The sequence below is a fragment of the Schistocerca piceifrons genome, chromosome X, assembly GCF_021461385.2.
Source record: "Schistocerca piceifrons isolate TAMUIC-IGC-003096 chromosome X, iqSchPice1.1, whole genome shotgun sequence".
Classification (NCBI taxonomy): Eukaryota; Metazoa; Arthropoda; class Insecta; order Orthoptera; family Acrididae; genus Schistocerca; species Schistocerca piceifrons.
The window spans coordinates 148,434,390-148,448,457 of NC_060149.1; the positions used below are offsets into that span (position 1 = coordinate 148,434,390).

General features: G+C 42.0%; 2 protein-coding genes across 2 annotated transcripts in view; one reads left to right on the top strand and one right to left on the bottom strand.

Moving 5' to 3' along the window:
• The window catches only part of LOC124721703, a 47,478-nt gene extending 46,725 nt beyond the window's left edge, over window positions 1-753 (bottom strand). Inside the window, exon 1 of the mRNA XM_047246789.1 lies at window positions 578-753. Within this exon, the coding sequence (XP_047102745.1) occupies window positions 578-644 (67 nt within the window). The 5' untranslated portion in view covers window positions 645-753. The remainder of the gene's footprint in view (window positions 1-577) is intronic.
• A 121-nt stretch (window positions 754-874) lies between these two features.
• The window catches only part of LOC124722229 (integral membrane protein GPR155), a 160,437-nt gene continuing 147,243 nt past the window's right edge, over window positions 875-14,068 (top strand). The window contains exon 1 of the mRNA XM_047247421.1: window positions 875-1,173. Within this exon, the coding sequence (XP_047103377.1) occupies window positions 1,172-1,173 (2 nt within the window). The 5' untranslated portion in view covers window positions 875-1,171. The remainder of the gene's footprint in view (window positions 1,174-14,068) is intronic.

Here is a 14,068-nt window from a genome sequence, read left to right on the forward strand (position 1 = left end):
TAGAATACAAAGTTCCTTGACATTATCACTAAGACTTCAACAAATAAAGACTTCAAGATAATACCAAAGCTGCTTCATTACAAATAACTTATTGCCAAGTGATTAAATATTATATTTTGTTTTATTTTTAAGATTCGTTGGAGTTACGGACTCGCCGTCATCTTACAATGATGACGAGAGAATAATAACTGAGTGATAACAGCAATAGAAAACTATATAATACGAACTAGGCCTACAAGTACTCAATAGTCATAAAATTTTCACTGATAACTACTGGTCACAATGGAGGCAATATCTCTCTGGCTCCCTTCGAAATTATAGTGTGCAACATTGGAAAGCCGCGATGTTTTAATACCACTACTGCAAAGCTGCTTACTTCACTACAAATTACTCTCCAAGTTACCAAATCTGTAAAAATAACTTCCTTACAGCTGCGATGGCCAAAGCAATTTCATATTATCAAACAAGTGTAGTCATTCCTAAGGCAATAACGATTACCGTATAATTACACATCCCGCCATACAAAAATTCGTTACTTGCTAAACTTTGCCCCTGAAAAACTTCAGTAATAACATACCAAAAAATATAACAGCAGAGTCTGTAGTAGCAAATAACAGAGCTGCGTAAAACACAATCGCAAACATTTTGTTTCCCCTTCTACACTGCTCTTCTAACTCGACGTCTATCAACTACGCACATTCAACATACACCGGTTATCCACCGGCCAATCCTTTGTATCAGTAACTATAAACATCATACATCTCCAGTGGCGCCAACATACGCGGTTAGATCAAGGTACAGCTCTAGGGTCGTCAAGATAATCTTTGGTTCGAGCTGTCACATGCAAATGTTTTGATTGACGCTGCAGTATTGAGGTATGGGGGGTCGGTGAAGTTATCAAAACTGTCGTGAGGCAAATTGAATTGTTTACTATTAAAAATATATTGCTGAATTTTATTCCTCGTGACACCGCAGTTGTTAGGGGTGCATTTAAGATATTTTAATGTCGATCAAGTGTTTTGGGACACCAACAAAGCGTCAGAGTTCTTGATATCTGCCTCATGTCAGGAAAACCTCTATTATTCGGAAGACTAAGTGACTTCGAGGTCTTACTTCTTAAGGAAGGTAGCAGGCTAGGCATAGGTTTTTGAGAAGCATCTGGGCAAGTGTCATGTGAGTTGAAACTTCGTTGTTCTTTCTCTGCCCCCCCCCCCCCACCCCGACCTCCCCCCCTCCCCCCTCCCCCCTCCCCGGGAACAGACCGTGTTTACACATTTGACTAACTCAGATTCCCATTCCTTTAGTAAAGATGTACTATTTCTTCAAACAAAAGTAATTGCATTTTTATACTAGTTATGTGTAGTGTTGCATGTATACTCATTATTTTCACTACACCAAGCAAGTGTAACTATAGTTTTTTTAAAAGGTAGATACAGCAGTGACCCATATGAAGTTTAGATTCTGATGCTTTAATGGTTCTATCTTAATTTATAATTGTGTTGTTTGTGTGTTTGATGGACCATGCCCACACATTTGTTTATTTTTCCTGTGGTCATTTTGCACTGTGGTATTGTACTCATAGAAAATATTAATATTAATTACTGCTTACAACTTCTGTCACAAATACATTACATTCTCAGTTTATTTAAAACTTCATGGAGCATTAATCTATTCCATATACATGCACACTAGGTGTTGTGTATTTTAAAATGTATTGAAGTTTACATTACAGTCATCTTGCATTTGCCAGTGATGTCATTATATGAGGTCTGGGTGAGATGGGCATGTGACAGTTTGTGTGTTGATGAAGCCAAGAAATGTGTCACAAAAACAAGCACTTTTTAAAAATGATTGTTGTTGTGACAGAGTTATCTGTGGTATAGCGTATGGATTAATTGTATTTTGATCATGCTTTACCATTTACTGTCAGGCTACTTTCCTGCATAGCCTAGACCTTGAGCTATGCTACAGGTGAATATCTCCGCATTTCTGAAATTTCGCAGTCATGATCATTGGCTTCACCAACTCATAACAAAACTGTCACCTTCCAATATAACCTAGGTTGTGAGCTATGCTACAGATAAGTCTGCTCCCACAATCCATATTCCGAGCACTAATATAGACACAAAAGAAATACAGTCATTGTTCTGTTCTCTTCCTGTTTGTGCAAATATGACGTCACACCCCCATCCTCATTGTCATGGGATGAAAGTGATATCTAATATTGGTAGGTTCAGTTGACCCATATTTACATTCCCAATAAAAATTCCTGCTCACTGTGGAAAAAACATTCCTGCCCAAAACACCTGTATCCTTGTGGGGTTCCAATACTCTTATGGTTATAATATATGTGATTGTATGACCTCATGGTTGCTTCACTGATTGAGTGTGTCATTGTTCAAAGCTCTTGGCATATATTGTACTATTCAATGGTTCCATTTACACCACCTCCATTTGACAATGTTCAGTCATACAAACTTTAATATATATTCCTTGCTGCACCAAGTTGGTTTACAAAAGCTTACTAACAATCATACAAACTGTAATATATATTCCTTGCTGCACCAAGTTGGTTTACAAAAACTTACTAACAACAGGTAAAACATAAGCTTTAAATTTTGTTTCTTTTTTTCAATCTTATATGCAGTGTGGCAACGTGGTGTTAATTGTGATTCTGGTTTAGCATGTATTTCTCTGTAGCCTTTTTAGCCCTCCCACATATAATGCTGTACAGTTGTATATATTGTAACTATGATATCTAGCATTTGTTTGCAACTCTCATAGGTTAGCCATTATTTACAGTTGTAGTGAAGTGACGCTGACCATGCCATGTACCCCTTCTAACACGAGACAGTGGACTGTGTTGATAAAATACTTTGGTCACTGGATATCTTTTTACTGTGTGGCCTACAGTAATTTGGAACATATGGAATTAGATCCAGGGACATTTAACTAGTTTCCGTATCATATAAGCCCTGTGAATCCGCTGATAGTGGTTCTGGGAATTAGCTACACTTTGCTCACAACTAACAGGCTGACTCTTAATTGCAGTGTCTGATTCCACCCATGTGCTTTGACCCATGAAATCATCAGTATACCGGAAACAGCTACTTGCAGTTTATACAAAATGATGACATTGACATCACTACATAAACATGCCAACAAACAAGAACACAAATAAAAATGGACACAATAATGCCTCACTCCAAAAATAAAATAAAACTAACCGGACAACTATCAAAAATTGGGGTTTAGGGTGTGGACAAGATAAATATACAAGAATAAAAGAACACTGCCCCATCCCAAAACAAATAATATAAAAAAAAATAATTTACAGAATTCTGCTACACCAACAAAACCATAGGAATTGGACACTGTCTTCGACCTATATAACTGAACCACAGCTACAGATACCAAAAACCGGCGTCTACAACCCCAAAAAGTAGAATCAAAGATTTCCCTTGACCTATATAACTCAACCACAGCTGTCGATAACAAAAAACCAACATCTACAACTATGAAAAGTGGAACCAAAACCCCAAAATAGAGTGCGCGCGCGCGCGCGCGCACACACACACACACACACACACACACACACACACACACACTCTCTCTCTCTCTCTCTCTCTCTCTCTCTCTCTCTCTCTCTCTCTCTCTCTCTCTCTCTCTCTCTCATGGACAATGCCACATATATATGTCCCTGGCCCAAGCCGCTGGAACTGTCTCGCCAACCTTATGCTGTTGCCACGGACGTGACACCTAACATATCAGAAATAAGTCCGAACATTTGCAGAAACTGTTTGACAGACATCATATTATCACATCTCAGTACATAATGATACACTCATGAACTTTAACTGTCATGTACGTACCTAACAAAAAGGCGATTAAAAAAATCAGACTTCTTTCTGCACAAAAAACATCAAACTAATCAGACCTAACAAAAATGCCAAACACATAAAGAAAGAAAAAAAAAAACCTTACTAGCTCACTGAAAACACTTCCTCAACCTATGTTACCGTACCAACTACCTAAACTTAAAACCACATTAGCACGATGACAACTAAAACTCATATGAACCCAGTACCACATGTTAAACTCAGCACTTCCACATCCACCACCAGAGGGCACCGAACAATACAACAATATGACATCTACAAACACAACCAACTCGAAAACTCCATCGCGTAATGTCATCACATGCCACAATACCATTATGTCATGGGTCAAAGCAGTCAGATGGAATCTGATGCTTCCATTGACCCAAAACAGTACCTCATGCTTTTTACACGTCAGTTTGTGCGCACGAACACTCAGCTTTCATACAAAGATGCTATGTTTAACTAAGAAGGAGACACCAGATTTATTGGACTGGAGGTAGATTGTAAGTTTTTGTGAAAGTGAATAATCGTAACATCTTGCACAAGCTTATCTTAGCAATTAAAATATTGCTCAAAGGTAGCACCAGTGATAATGGAAACTTATTGCTTTGTCTGCCTTCATTTTATGCACAGAGAAAATTTTAAGGCAAAAAGTGAACCAGCCATGCAATACATGGTACTAATTTATGAAGCTCATGTATGCCTCTATTCACCGAGGAGAATACTGGTACTCTAGCATTGCAGTATATCTACTTGTGTATGAGACTTGGGGTTGAGAACATGAAGATGTTTAACAGCTGCACCCATTCAGGGAACACAAGGCAATGGAACAATCTGAGTCTTGTGAACCCATCCTTAATTAGGATTATAAAGTTGTCCTGTAATTGACATTATCACTAAGACTTCAACAAAAATTGAGGGTTTAATGGCTAACAACAGTTTTTCAAATTCAAGTAGAAATCGTTTCGTTTGTATTGGGAATATATTCACTGTAGGATACCTTAGGTCATTTTAATTGTGTTATGGTGCTGTATTTTATTCGTATGGAGTGTAGCCATGTATGGAAGTGAAACATGGACGATAAATAGTTTGGACAAGAAGAGAATAGAAGCTTTCGAAATGTGGTGCTACAGAAGAATGCTGAAGATTAGATGGGTAGATCACATAACTAATGAGGAGGTATTGAATAGGATTGGGGAGGAGAGAAGTTTGTGGCACAACTTGACCAGAAGAAGGGCGGGATCGGTTGGTAGGACATGTTCTGAGGCATCAAGGGATCACCAATTTAGTATTGGAGGGCAGCGTGGAGGGTAAAAATCGTAGAGGGAGACCAAGAGATGAATACACTAAGCAGATTCAGAAGGAGGTAGGTTGCAGTAGGTACTGGGAGATGAAAAAGCTTGCACAGGATAGAGTAGCATGGAGAGCTGCATCAAACCAGTCTCAGGACTGAAGACCACAACAACAACAACACATGGTTCTGTAATACACTGAAATGGAATACTAAGTAGTGCTGTTTGCACAGAAATTTCTTTTAGCAGCAATTGACTTTTCTTTGAAACAATATCGGATGGTTGTGAAAATGAACAAAAGTTTAATATTTCCTTTTTTAACTCTCTGACATTCTATCATAACGTGATTGGTGGCATATATTTTTGTTCGTATCATCATTTGACGTTCTACCACAAAAATATAAAATAAATAACAAGAGGAACTAGAATTTTGTACTAGGCCTACTTATTGCTCTCATTCATTGACACTGCTAGTGTATTTGTAATATACTGCTGTACTACACCGTTTTGAAATCAACAAGTACATATGTAATTCACAAGTCACCATACAGCCCATGGTAGAAGGTGTCTTGTAGCACTACTAATCATTCTCTTTCCAGTTCCACTTGCAAACTGAACGAGGGAAAAGTGCCTGTCTATATACTTTCTTACGAGCCCTGATTTCTCTTCCCTTTCAAAATTAATTTACAGACTGAATTCCTTGACATCCGCATGAGGTATAACTATACTACCCAACAGTGGTATATGAAAATCTGTGCCAGACCGGTGGACTACAACAAAAGGATGTAGACAGTGTGACATATAGAAGATTGGGTCACTCTGGGCAGTGTGCACAGATAGTGGAAGTAGTTAAGGCGGCTGCTCGCAAAAAATGGAAATGTGGGTTTGAGTCCTGCTCTGACACAAATTTTCATATGTCATTATTGGATAGTATACCTAATACAGCTGATGTAAAGGAATTTACAGTCAGTGAATTAATTCCGAAATATTTCGTACAGCTGTGGATCATCAACAGTGTCTGTTCTTTCAGACATGCACTTAAATTCTATTGTCTTGTCTTCATGCTTCTTATACGAGATGTATGTTTGCGGTAATAGAATTTTATTGTTCTGCAGTCTGTTGCCAATGCCCATTCTCTAAACTTTTTCAGTAGTGTTTCACAAAAAGAACATCATCTTACCTCTAGGCCTATTCATAAATGATAGTTTTCACTCATGAAAATGGTAATATTTTTCAGAAAAATTAATCAGAGCGTATTGTGAAGTCATAGAAACTCCATTCCTTCCATTCAGACTGAACTACAGAAATGTGAGAAGACACTAGGACCTCCACAAGATCCAACAAATGCCTCTGTATAACACCTTACCCCTCCTGACACATACTACTCTGACTTTAATCTACTATCTAAATTATGCAAAGGCAACCATCCTATTGTAGCAGATGATAAAGCTGTCAAATGCATCTCAACTATGATAGCTCACTAGCTCCAACATATTATGCATAGCTTTCCAACAAACATAAAAGGATACTATGAAAACACACACACACACACACACACACACATTGGAGTATGTGGTGATTGGGGGGGGGGGGGGGGGGGTAAGAAGGCATGTGGGGCAGGGAGGTGGAGGGATAGCAGGATGGGGGTAGGGGTAGGTGTAGTGTTGCTTGTGATAGCATGCAGGGACATGGTGGGGGCAGGAAAGGGCTGCGAGGTGGTGTCGGGTATCTAGGGGGGAGGAGGAGAGGAGTGGAAAAGGATAGAAGTAGAGAAAGGGAAAAAGATTGGTGGGTGCGTCAGTGGAACAGAAGGTCGTGTAGTGCTGTAGTTGGAGCAGGAAAGGGGATAGTAGGTGAACAACAGGGACTAGTGAAGGTTGAGGCTGGAGGTTATGGGAATGTATGATATATTGCAGGGAGAGTTCCCACCTGCACAGTTCTAAATTGCTTGTATCTGTCTGCACCTGCTTCCTGATGGCTTTGGGTCAGTTGACAGAGGTGCTCATTGAAGAAACACTTCCTTCCATGAAGGTTGCTCCAGTACAAAAGTGGGTGTAATTTTCCATTCATATACACTTAAGAGTTTGAGTTATAGGTGGCTACTAAGTGGGGTAGCATCTTGCCCCAGTTATTGAGCTGGCTATCCACATAACTTGGATGGAATGTATCAATTCATAATGTATAAATCCTTAGGGGTCTACAAAAGTATTTCAACTCAGACATAAAATTAATGCCCTTTTCCATAATAATGGTATCTGTAGTTGTTTACCAAGCGAGGTGGCGCAGTGGTTAGCACACTGGACTCGCATTCGGGAGGACGACGGTTCAATCCCGTCTCCAGCCATCCTGATTTCGGTTTTCCGTGATTTCCCTAAATCGTTTCAGGCAAATGCCGGGATGGTTCCTTTGAAAGGGCACGGCCGATTTCCTTCCCCATCCTTCCCTAACCCGAGCTTGCGCTCCGTCTCTAATGACCTCGTTGTCGACGGGACGTTAAACAACACTAACCTAACCTAACCTGTAGTTGTTTGATGATGATGCTGTTGTGTATGGTGAAGTGTTGAAGTTGAGTGACTGTAGGTGGATACAAGATGATTTAGACAAAATTTCTAGGTGGTGTGATGAATGGCAGCTAGCTCTAAATGTAGAAAAATATAAGTTATTGTGGATGAGTAGGAAAAACAAACCCGTAGTGCTCAGATACAGCATTAGTAGTGTCCTAGTTGACACAGGTACGTTGTTTAAATATCTGAGCATTACGTTGCAAAGCTATATGAAGTGGAACGAGTATGTGAGAATTGTGTAGGAAAGGCAAATGGTAGACTTCAGTTTATTGGGAAAATTCTAGGAAAGTGCGGTTCATCTGTAAAAGAAACCACATATAGAACACTAATGGGACCAATTCCTCTGTATTGCTTGAGTGTTTGGGATCCTCACCTGGTCAGATTACAGGAAGACATGAAAACAATTAGGAGGCGGGTTGCTAGATTTGTTACTGATAGATTTGATCAACCTACAAGTATTATGGAGATGCTTTGTGAGGGAAGATGATGTTCTTTTTGTGGAACACTATTGAGAAAATATGGAGATTCAGAATGTGGAGTTTACTTCAGAACGATTCTACTGCCTTCAATGTACATTTCGCATTAGGACTATGAAGATAATGGAAATTAGGGCTCATAATGAGGCATATAGGCAGCCATTTCTCCCGTCACTCTATTTGCAAATGCAAATGGAACAGAAAAGGAATTGATTAGTAGTAGTACAAGGTACCCTCCACCATGCACCATATGGTGGCTTGCGGAGTATGTATGTAGATGTAGATGTTGGTTAGAATGATGTCTTCATGTTTGGAGGAAAGTACCCCTCCCTCCAGTGATTGGTCCTGCAATGTGCTCACACCCTTGCAGCTGTAGAGGTGTAGCACTGCCAGGACTATGATGCACCCTCCCCCCCCCCCCCTCACCCTCCCACCCACTTCTCATCCTAGCCGGTGATGTCACCTGGAAGAAGGAAGATATAATCATTCCCCTTTCCTCGATCCAAATCTGTTGTCTACAAATGATACCTATAACCATATTCTCCACAAAATAAAAAAATAGCTCTACCTGTATCAGCTGACTTCCTTTGTAACATAACAACCTCCAAATTATCATGACACCATAGATACAAATAGAAACATGAACATCTTAATATACTACTGCTTCTTTTGTAATCTTAATGCATATTTAATTGTGTTTGCAGTTTGTGCAAGTGTGCCAGGTTTCCCCCTTTTCTTCTAACTCCCTCCCCACTTTGACAAAGTGCGACCGTTACTGGTGGCAACTAACCTGGTGCAACCCGAAAGGAATGAATACCACCAACATGCATGAGAGTCGTACGCATTTGTAACTCCAGTTTGACCTTCACTGGTGTGGTCATCTCAGTAATGGACCTTAGTACCAAGTGACAATTTTTTTTGTTGTACTCTTTGGAGTGTATGGCCCTGTCGGAATCACCCACTGCCCGACAGGATATTCTGGTAATTTAGCATTGTGTTGTTCCACTCTGTTGTGATCCTAAAGAGTCTTAGTATTAGTTCTTCCCACACTTCTTTCAATGTTCTCTGGAAATTTTGCACTGGTTCATCATTATTCCTAACTTTGACTTGATTACCTCAAGTGGCAAAGTGGCTGTGACCATAAACCAACTTGTATGGCGATATGCCTGTGTGTTTATGGTTTTTGAATTTTGTGTTTGTTTTTTATTTTGCACTTCTAATTCCATAGGACCAAATTGGGGAGCAAATCTCCATGGTCGTGGAACGTGTCAGTACATTAAATTACAACAGATGAGTAATGATAGATGAAATAAAGTGTTTATGCATCCTAAAAAGATGACAAACTATAAGTTTGTATAACCATGATCAACAATGTAACATAGGAATTAGCTTAATTTTTCTAGGAACTCCCCAACAGAATAGGAGGAAACTTTCTGTTTGGATTTGAAAGCATTAACTTACACGACTTATTACCTGAACTGCCCATTTCTGAGCCAAAAATACCCTCTGAGAACGGGAAGAGTTACCCCAAAATATAATAGCGTACATCATAAGCGAATGAAAATAAGCAAAGTAGACTACTTTTTATTTCAAACTATCACTTACTTCAGATACTATTCTGATAGTGAAAATGGCATCATTCTGTCTTTGAACAAGATTCTGAACATGGACTTTCCACAACAGTTTACTATCTGTTTGAACACCTAAAAATTTGAGTTGTTCAGTCTCACTAATCTTATGGCCATTCTGTCTAATTAGCATGTCAAGTTTTGTTGAATTGTATATTAGAAACTCCAAAAAACTGAGTCTTACTGTGATTTAGCATTAGTTTATTTTCTATAAGCCATAAACTTATGTCCACTGCACTATTTGAAACAGTGCCAATGTTGCACACAACATCCTTTACTACTGAGCTAGTGTCATCAGCAAACAGAAATATTTGGAATCACCTGTAATACTAGAAGGCATATCATTTATATAAATAAGGAACAGGAGTGGCCTCAGCACTGATCGCTGGGCAAGATCTCCCACCCCCCAACTCCCACCGTGTTTCCAAACAATGATGGAATCTGTATGGATGATGATGCATCATGCCACCAGACCACCCCCTGCGGGTCCATGGGTTAGAATTAGCCCGAGGTATTCCTGCCTGTCGTAAGAGGCAACTAAAAGGAGTCTCACACTTTTTGGCCCTATAAGTTCAGGTCCCATTCCATGGTTTGACCTGCCACTTTCAAAATTCTACAGAAGCTTGGTCCACATGGGGAAGGATACAACTTCATGGTGCACGAGTTATCCATAGTGCCCTTAGACTCGATCTCCTGGATCTCTTGTCACGGCTTTGCATCTCCACCTGCGATTCAACTATTTGAGTGAGGACACTTTCCAGGGTATGTCATCTTCTTCTGTTGTCTTCTGTCCCCTTTTCCCCCCATGACAATATTGGATTTCGCTGTGCCCAATATCCAGCACAGTAGCCAGTCCGTTGTGGTGGAGCCATCATGTACCCATTTGGTGGTAGCCCCCTGACAACACATGCCTGAGCTGTAAACTCCCCACGTATGCCAAGGAGTAGATGCCTGTCTTCCTGGGGCATCAAGACTCCCGGCAACTGCCATCATGCCAGTTGGCCTTTGCTGTGGCTGGGTGGCGCCTGTGGGGAGAGCCCCTGATCGGAGTGGGTGGCATCAGGGTGGTTGACCCACAATGAAGCAGACTAAGTCATCTCTTGCTGGTGACCGTATGGCACCAGCAGTCTCTAAGAAGGGCAAGATCGAATACAATGCCGGCAGGTATGACCCTAAATCGTTTCCCTCCACTGCTTCACCATGGGAGGAACGTAGGGCTAACAAACAGAGAGAGCCATATTTGCCTTGGTTTTTAGTCTATAGAAGAACTGGTGGGGACTTCTTTCTACCTACAAAGCCTCAGTTTTTCATTGAACACCTTGAGGATAAGTTTGGAGAAGTGACAGCGCTGTGCAAGATGTGAAACGGTGCAGTTTCGATTCAGACAATGTTCCCAGCCCAATGCCAAGAGTTACTTGCCTGTGACAAGCTGGGTGATATTTCTGTTTCTGTCACTCCCCATAAAAGCCTCAACATGGTCCAGTGGATTATTTTCCATCGTGACCTCCTCTTGCAGTCTGACAATGAGCTCCTCGCCAATTTAGAATGGCGGGGTGTTCATTTCATCCAGTGCATTTACAGGGGATCGAAAGACAGCAGGGTTGCTACTGGTTCCTTCATCTTTGCCTTTGAGGATGATTCATTGCCTGAAAAGGTCAAGGTGATGTTTTACCACTGTGACGCTAAACCATACGTCCCTCCCCCTATGCGGTGCTTTAAGTGCTGGAAGTTCAGGCACATGTCTTCCTGTGACACTTCCAGTGCCACATGTTGAGACTGTGGATGTCCAGTGCACCCAGATACTCCATGTGCGCCACCTCCCACTTGCATCAAGTGTGAAGAACACCACCTCCCCTGCTCACCAGACTGCCCAGTACTCCAAAAGGAGCGGAAAATCATGGAGTACAAGACCCTGGACCAGTTGACTTACACAGAGGCTAAACGTAAATTCGAAAGATTACACCCCATTCGGCTGATGTCAGCATACGCTGGAGCTATGGCACCATTGCTATCCCAAGTTCCAGTGGTTCCTCACTCTGTGCCACGAACAGTGTGCCCTCCGGGCCACCAGAATACATTTGCCCCCTTGGTGGCAGGGGGCAAATCTTCCTCCGTTGCTCCCAAACGACCTAATTCGGGAGCAAGGCCCCCCCCCCCCCCCAAATGCAGGGGACATCGGTCCCCTCCCCCTTGCCAGAGAAGCAACAGCCTCCTCTGTCTCCTCTCGTGTGGAAGAGGTCCGTTGGGGCCCTATCTTCCAAGGTCTCCACTAATGCCACGGTGGACACTCGCTAGTGGCTCAAGGAGCCAAAAGCTACTGGACCAAGAGCTTCACGGCCTTCCTCTGTGCCTGAAACTGCTTCAGGGAAGTCCTCCCAACAAGCTCCTAAAGAGAAGTGAGAGAGCAAGCAAACTAAGAAGTAGTCTGCTAAGAAACAGTACCCTCTGGTGGCCCCAACACCACCACTACCTACCAATTCCACATCTGAGGATGTGATGGATATCTTAGCATTCCCTATGGACCTGGATCTCACTGATGCCTCATCCACCATATCAGATGGCTACAAATACTGAATCGGTGGCAGTAGGTGACCCTGAGGCATAACCTGCCTCCTTGCATGCTTCATGACTTCCCAGCCTTATGATAATGTTGATGGTCCAGTGGAATTGCGGCGTTTTTTTTCCACCACCTGTCTGAGCTATGGCAACTCTTAAGTTTTACACCTGCTTTGTGCATTGCCCTCCAGGAAACCTGGTTCCTGGCAGTGCGGACCCCTGCCCTCCACAGCTATTGGGGATATTACAAGAACCGTAGTGACTATAATAGAGTGTCAGGTGGAGTTTGTGTCTATGTCCTGAACTCATTATGCAGTGACACAGTGCTCCTTCAAACCCCTCTTGAAGCTGTGGCTGTGGGGATAAGGATGTCGCAGAAAATAACTGTCTGCAACGTATATCTTCCTACAGATGGTGGAGTACCCCTGAATGCATTGGCTGCACTGATTCATCAACTCTCTAAACTTTTCCTACTTTTGAGAGATTTTAACACTCATAACTCCTTGTGGGGTGGCACCATGCTTACTGGCCGAGGCAGAGATGTTGAAAATTTACTGTCACAACTTGACCTCTGCTTCTTAAATACATGTGCCCCCACACATTTCAGTTTGGCACATAGCACATATTTGGCCATTGATCTCTCAGTTTGCAGTCCTGGCCTTCTCTCACCCATCTATTGGAGAGCACATGACGGCGTGTGCGGTAATGACCACTTCCCCATCTTCCTGTCACTGCCCCTGTGTCAGGCTCATAGACACCTGCCCAGATGGGCTTTAAACAAGGCAGACTGGGTAGCTTTCACCTCTGCTGTCCCCGTTGAATCTCCCGCACATGGTAACATTGATGTGGTGGTTGAGCAGGTGCCTACAACGATTGTTTCTGCGGCAGAAAATGCGATCCCTTGTTCTTTAGGGTGCCCCCCAGCGAAAGACAGTCCATTGGTGGTCGCCAGAAGTTGCTGACGTAATTGAGGAGTGTCGGCAAGCTCTACAGGGGCATAAGCGGCACCCTTCCCTGGAGCACCTCATAACCTTTAAATGGCTCCCTGCCCGTGTTCGCCAGCTTACCAAAAGGCGGAAACAGGAGTGTTGGGAGAGATACATCTCGACCATTGAGTGCCATACGTCACCTTCCCAAGCCTGGGCAAAGATAAAGCTTTCATCCAGTATGGCCTTTGTCACACACACACACTCACACACACACACACAAACACACACAAACACATACTCTCTCTCTCTCTCTCTCACACACTCACACTCACACGCAAATGCAACCTCACTCCCATGACTGCAGTCTCAGGAAACTGAGCATTTGTGTGTGTGTGTGTGTGTGTGTGTGTGTGTGTGTGTGTGTGTGTGTGTGTGTCAGTCGTCTATTTTTGACGAAGGCTTTACTGGCCGAAAGCTTTATCTGTGACAGTCATTTTGGTGTGCCTATCTGCGACTCAGCAGCTCCACTATATGGTGAGTGGCAATTTTCCTTTTCATACTATTGTTACATTCCATCCTGCGTTTTCCATTAAAAGAATTATTAAATAGTTCTGTTTCGGTCTTTCCACATTATGTGAAAGAATTCATTTTATCATGTGACACTAGAAATCGTGCAATAGGTAGTGTTTTAAATCAAGAAGTACAGGTTAGCGAACATCCAATCACTTAAGCATCACAGTAA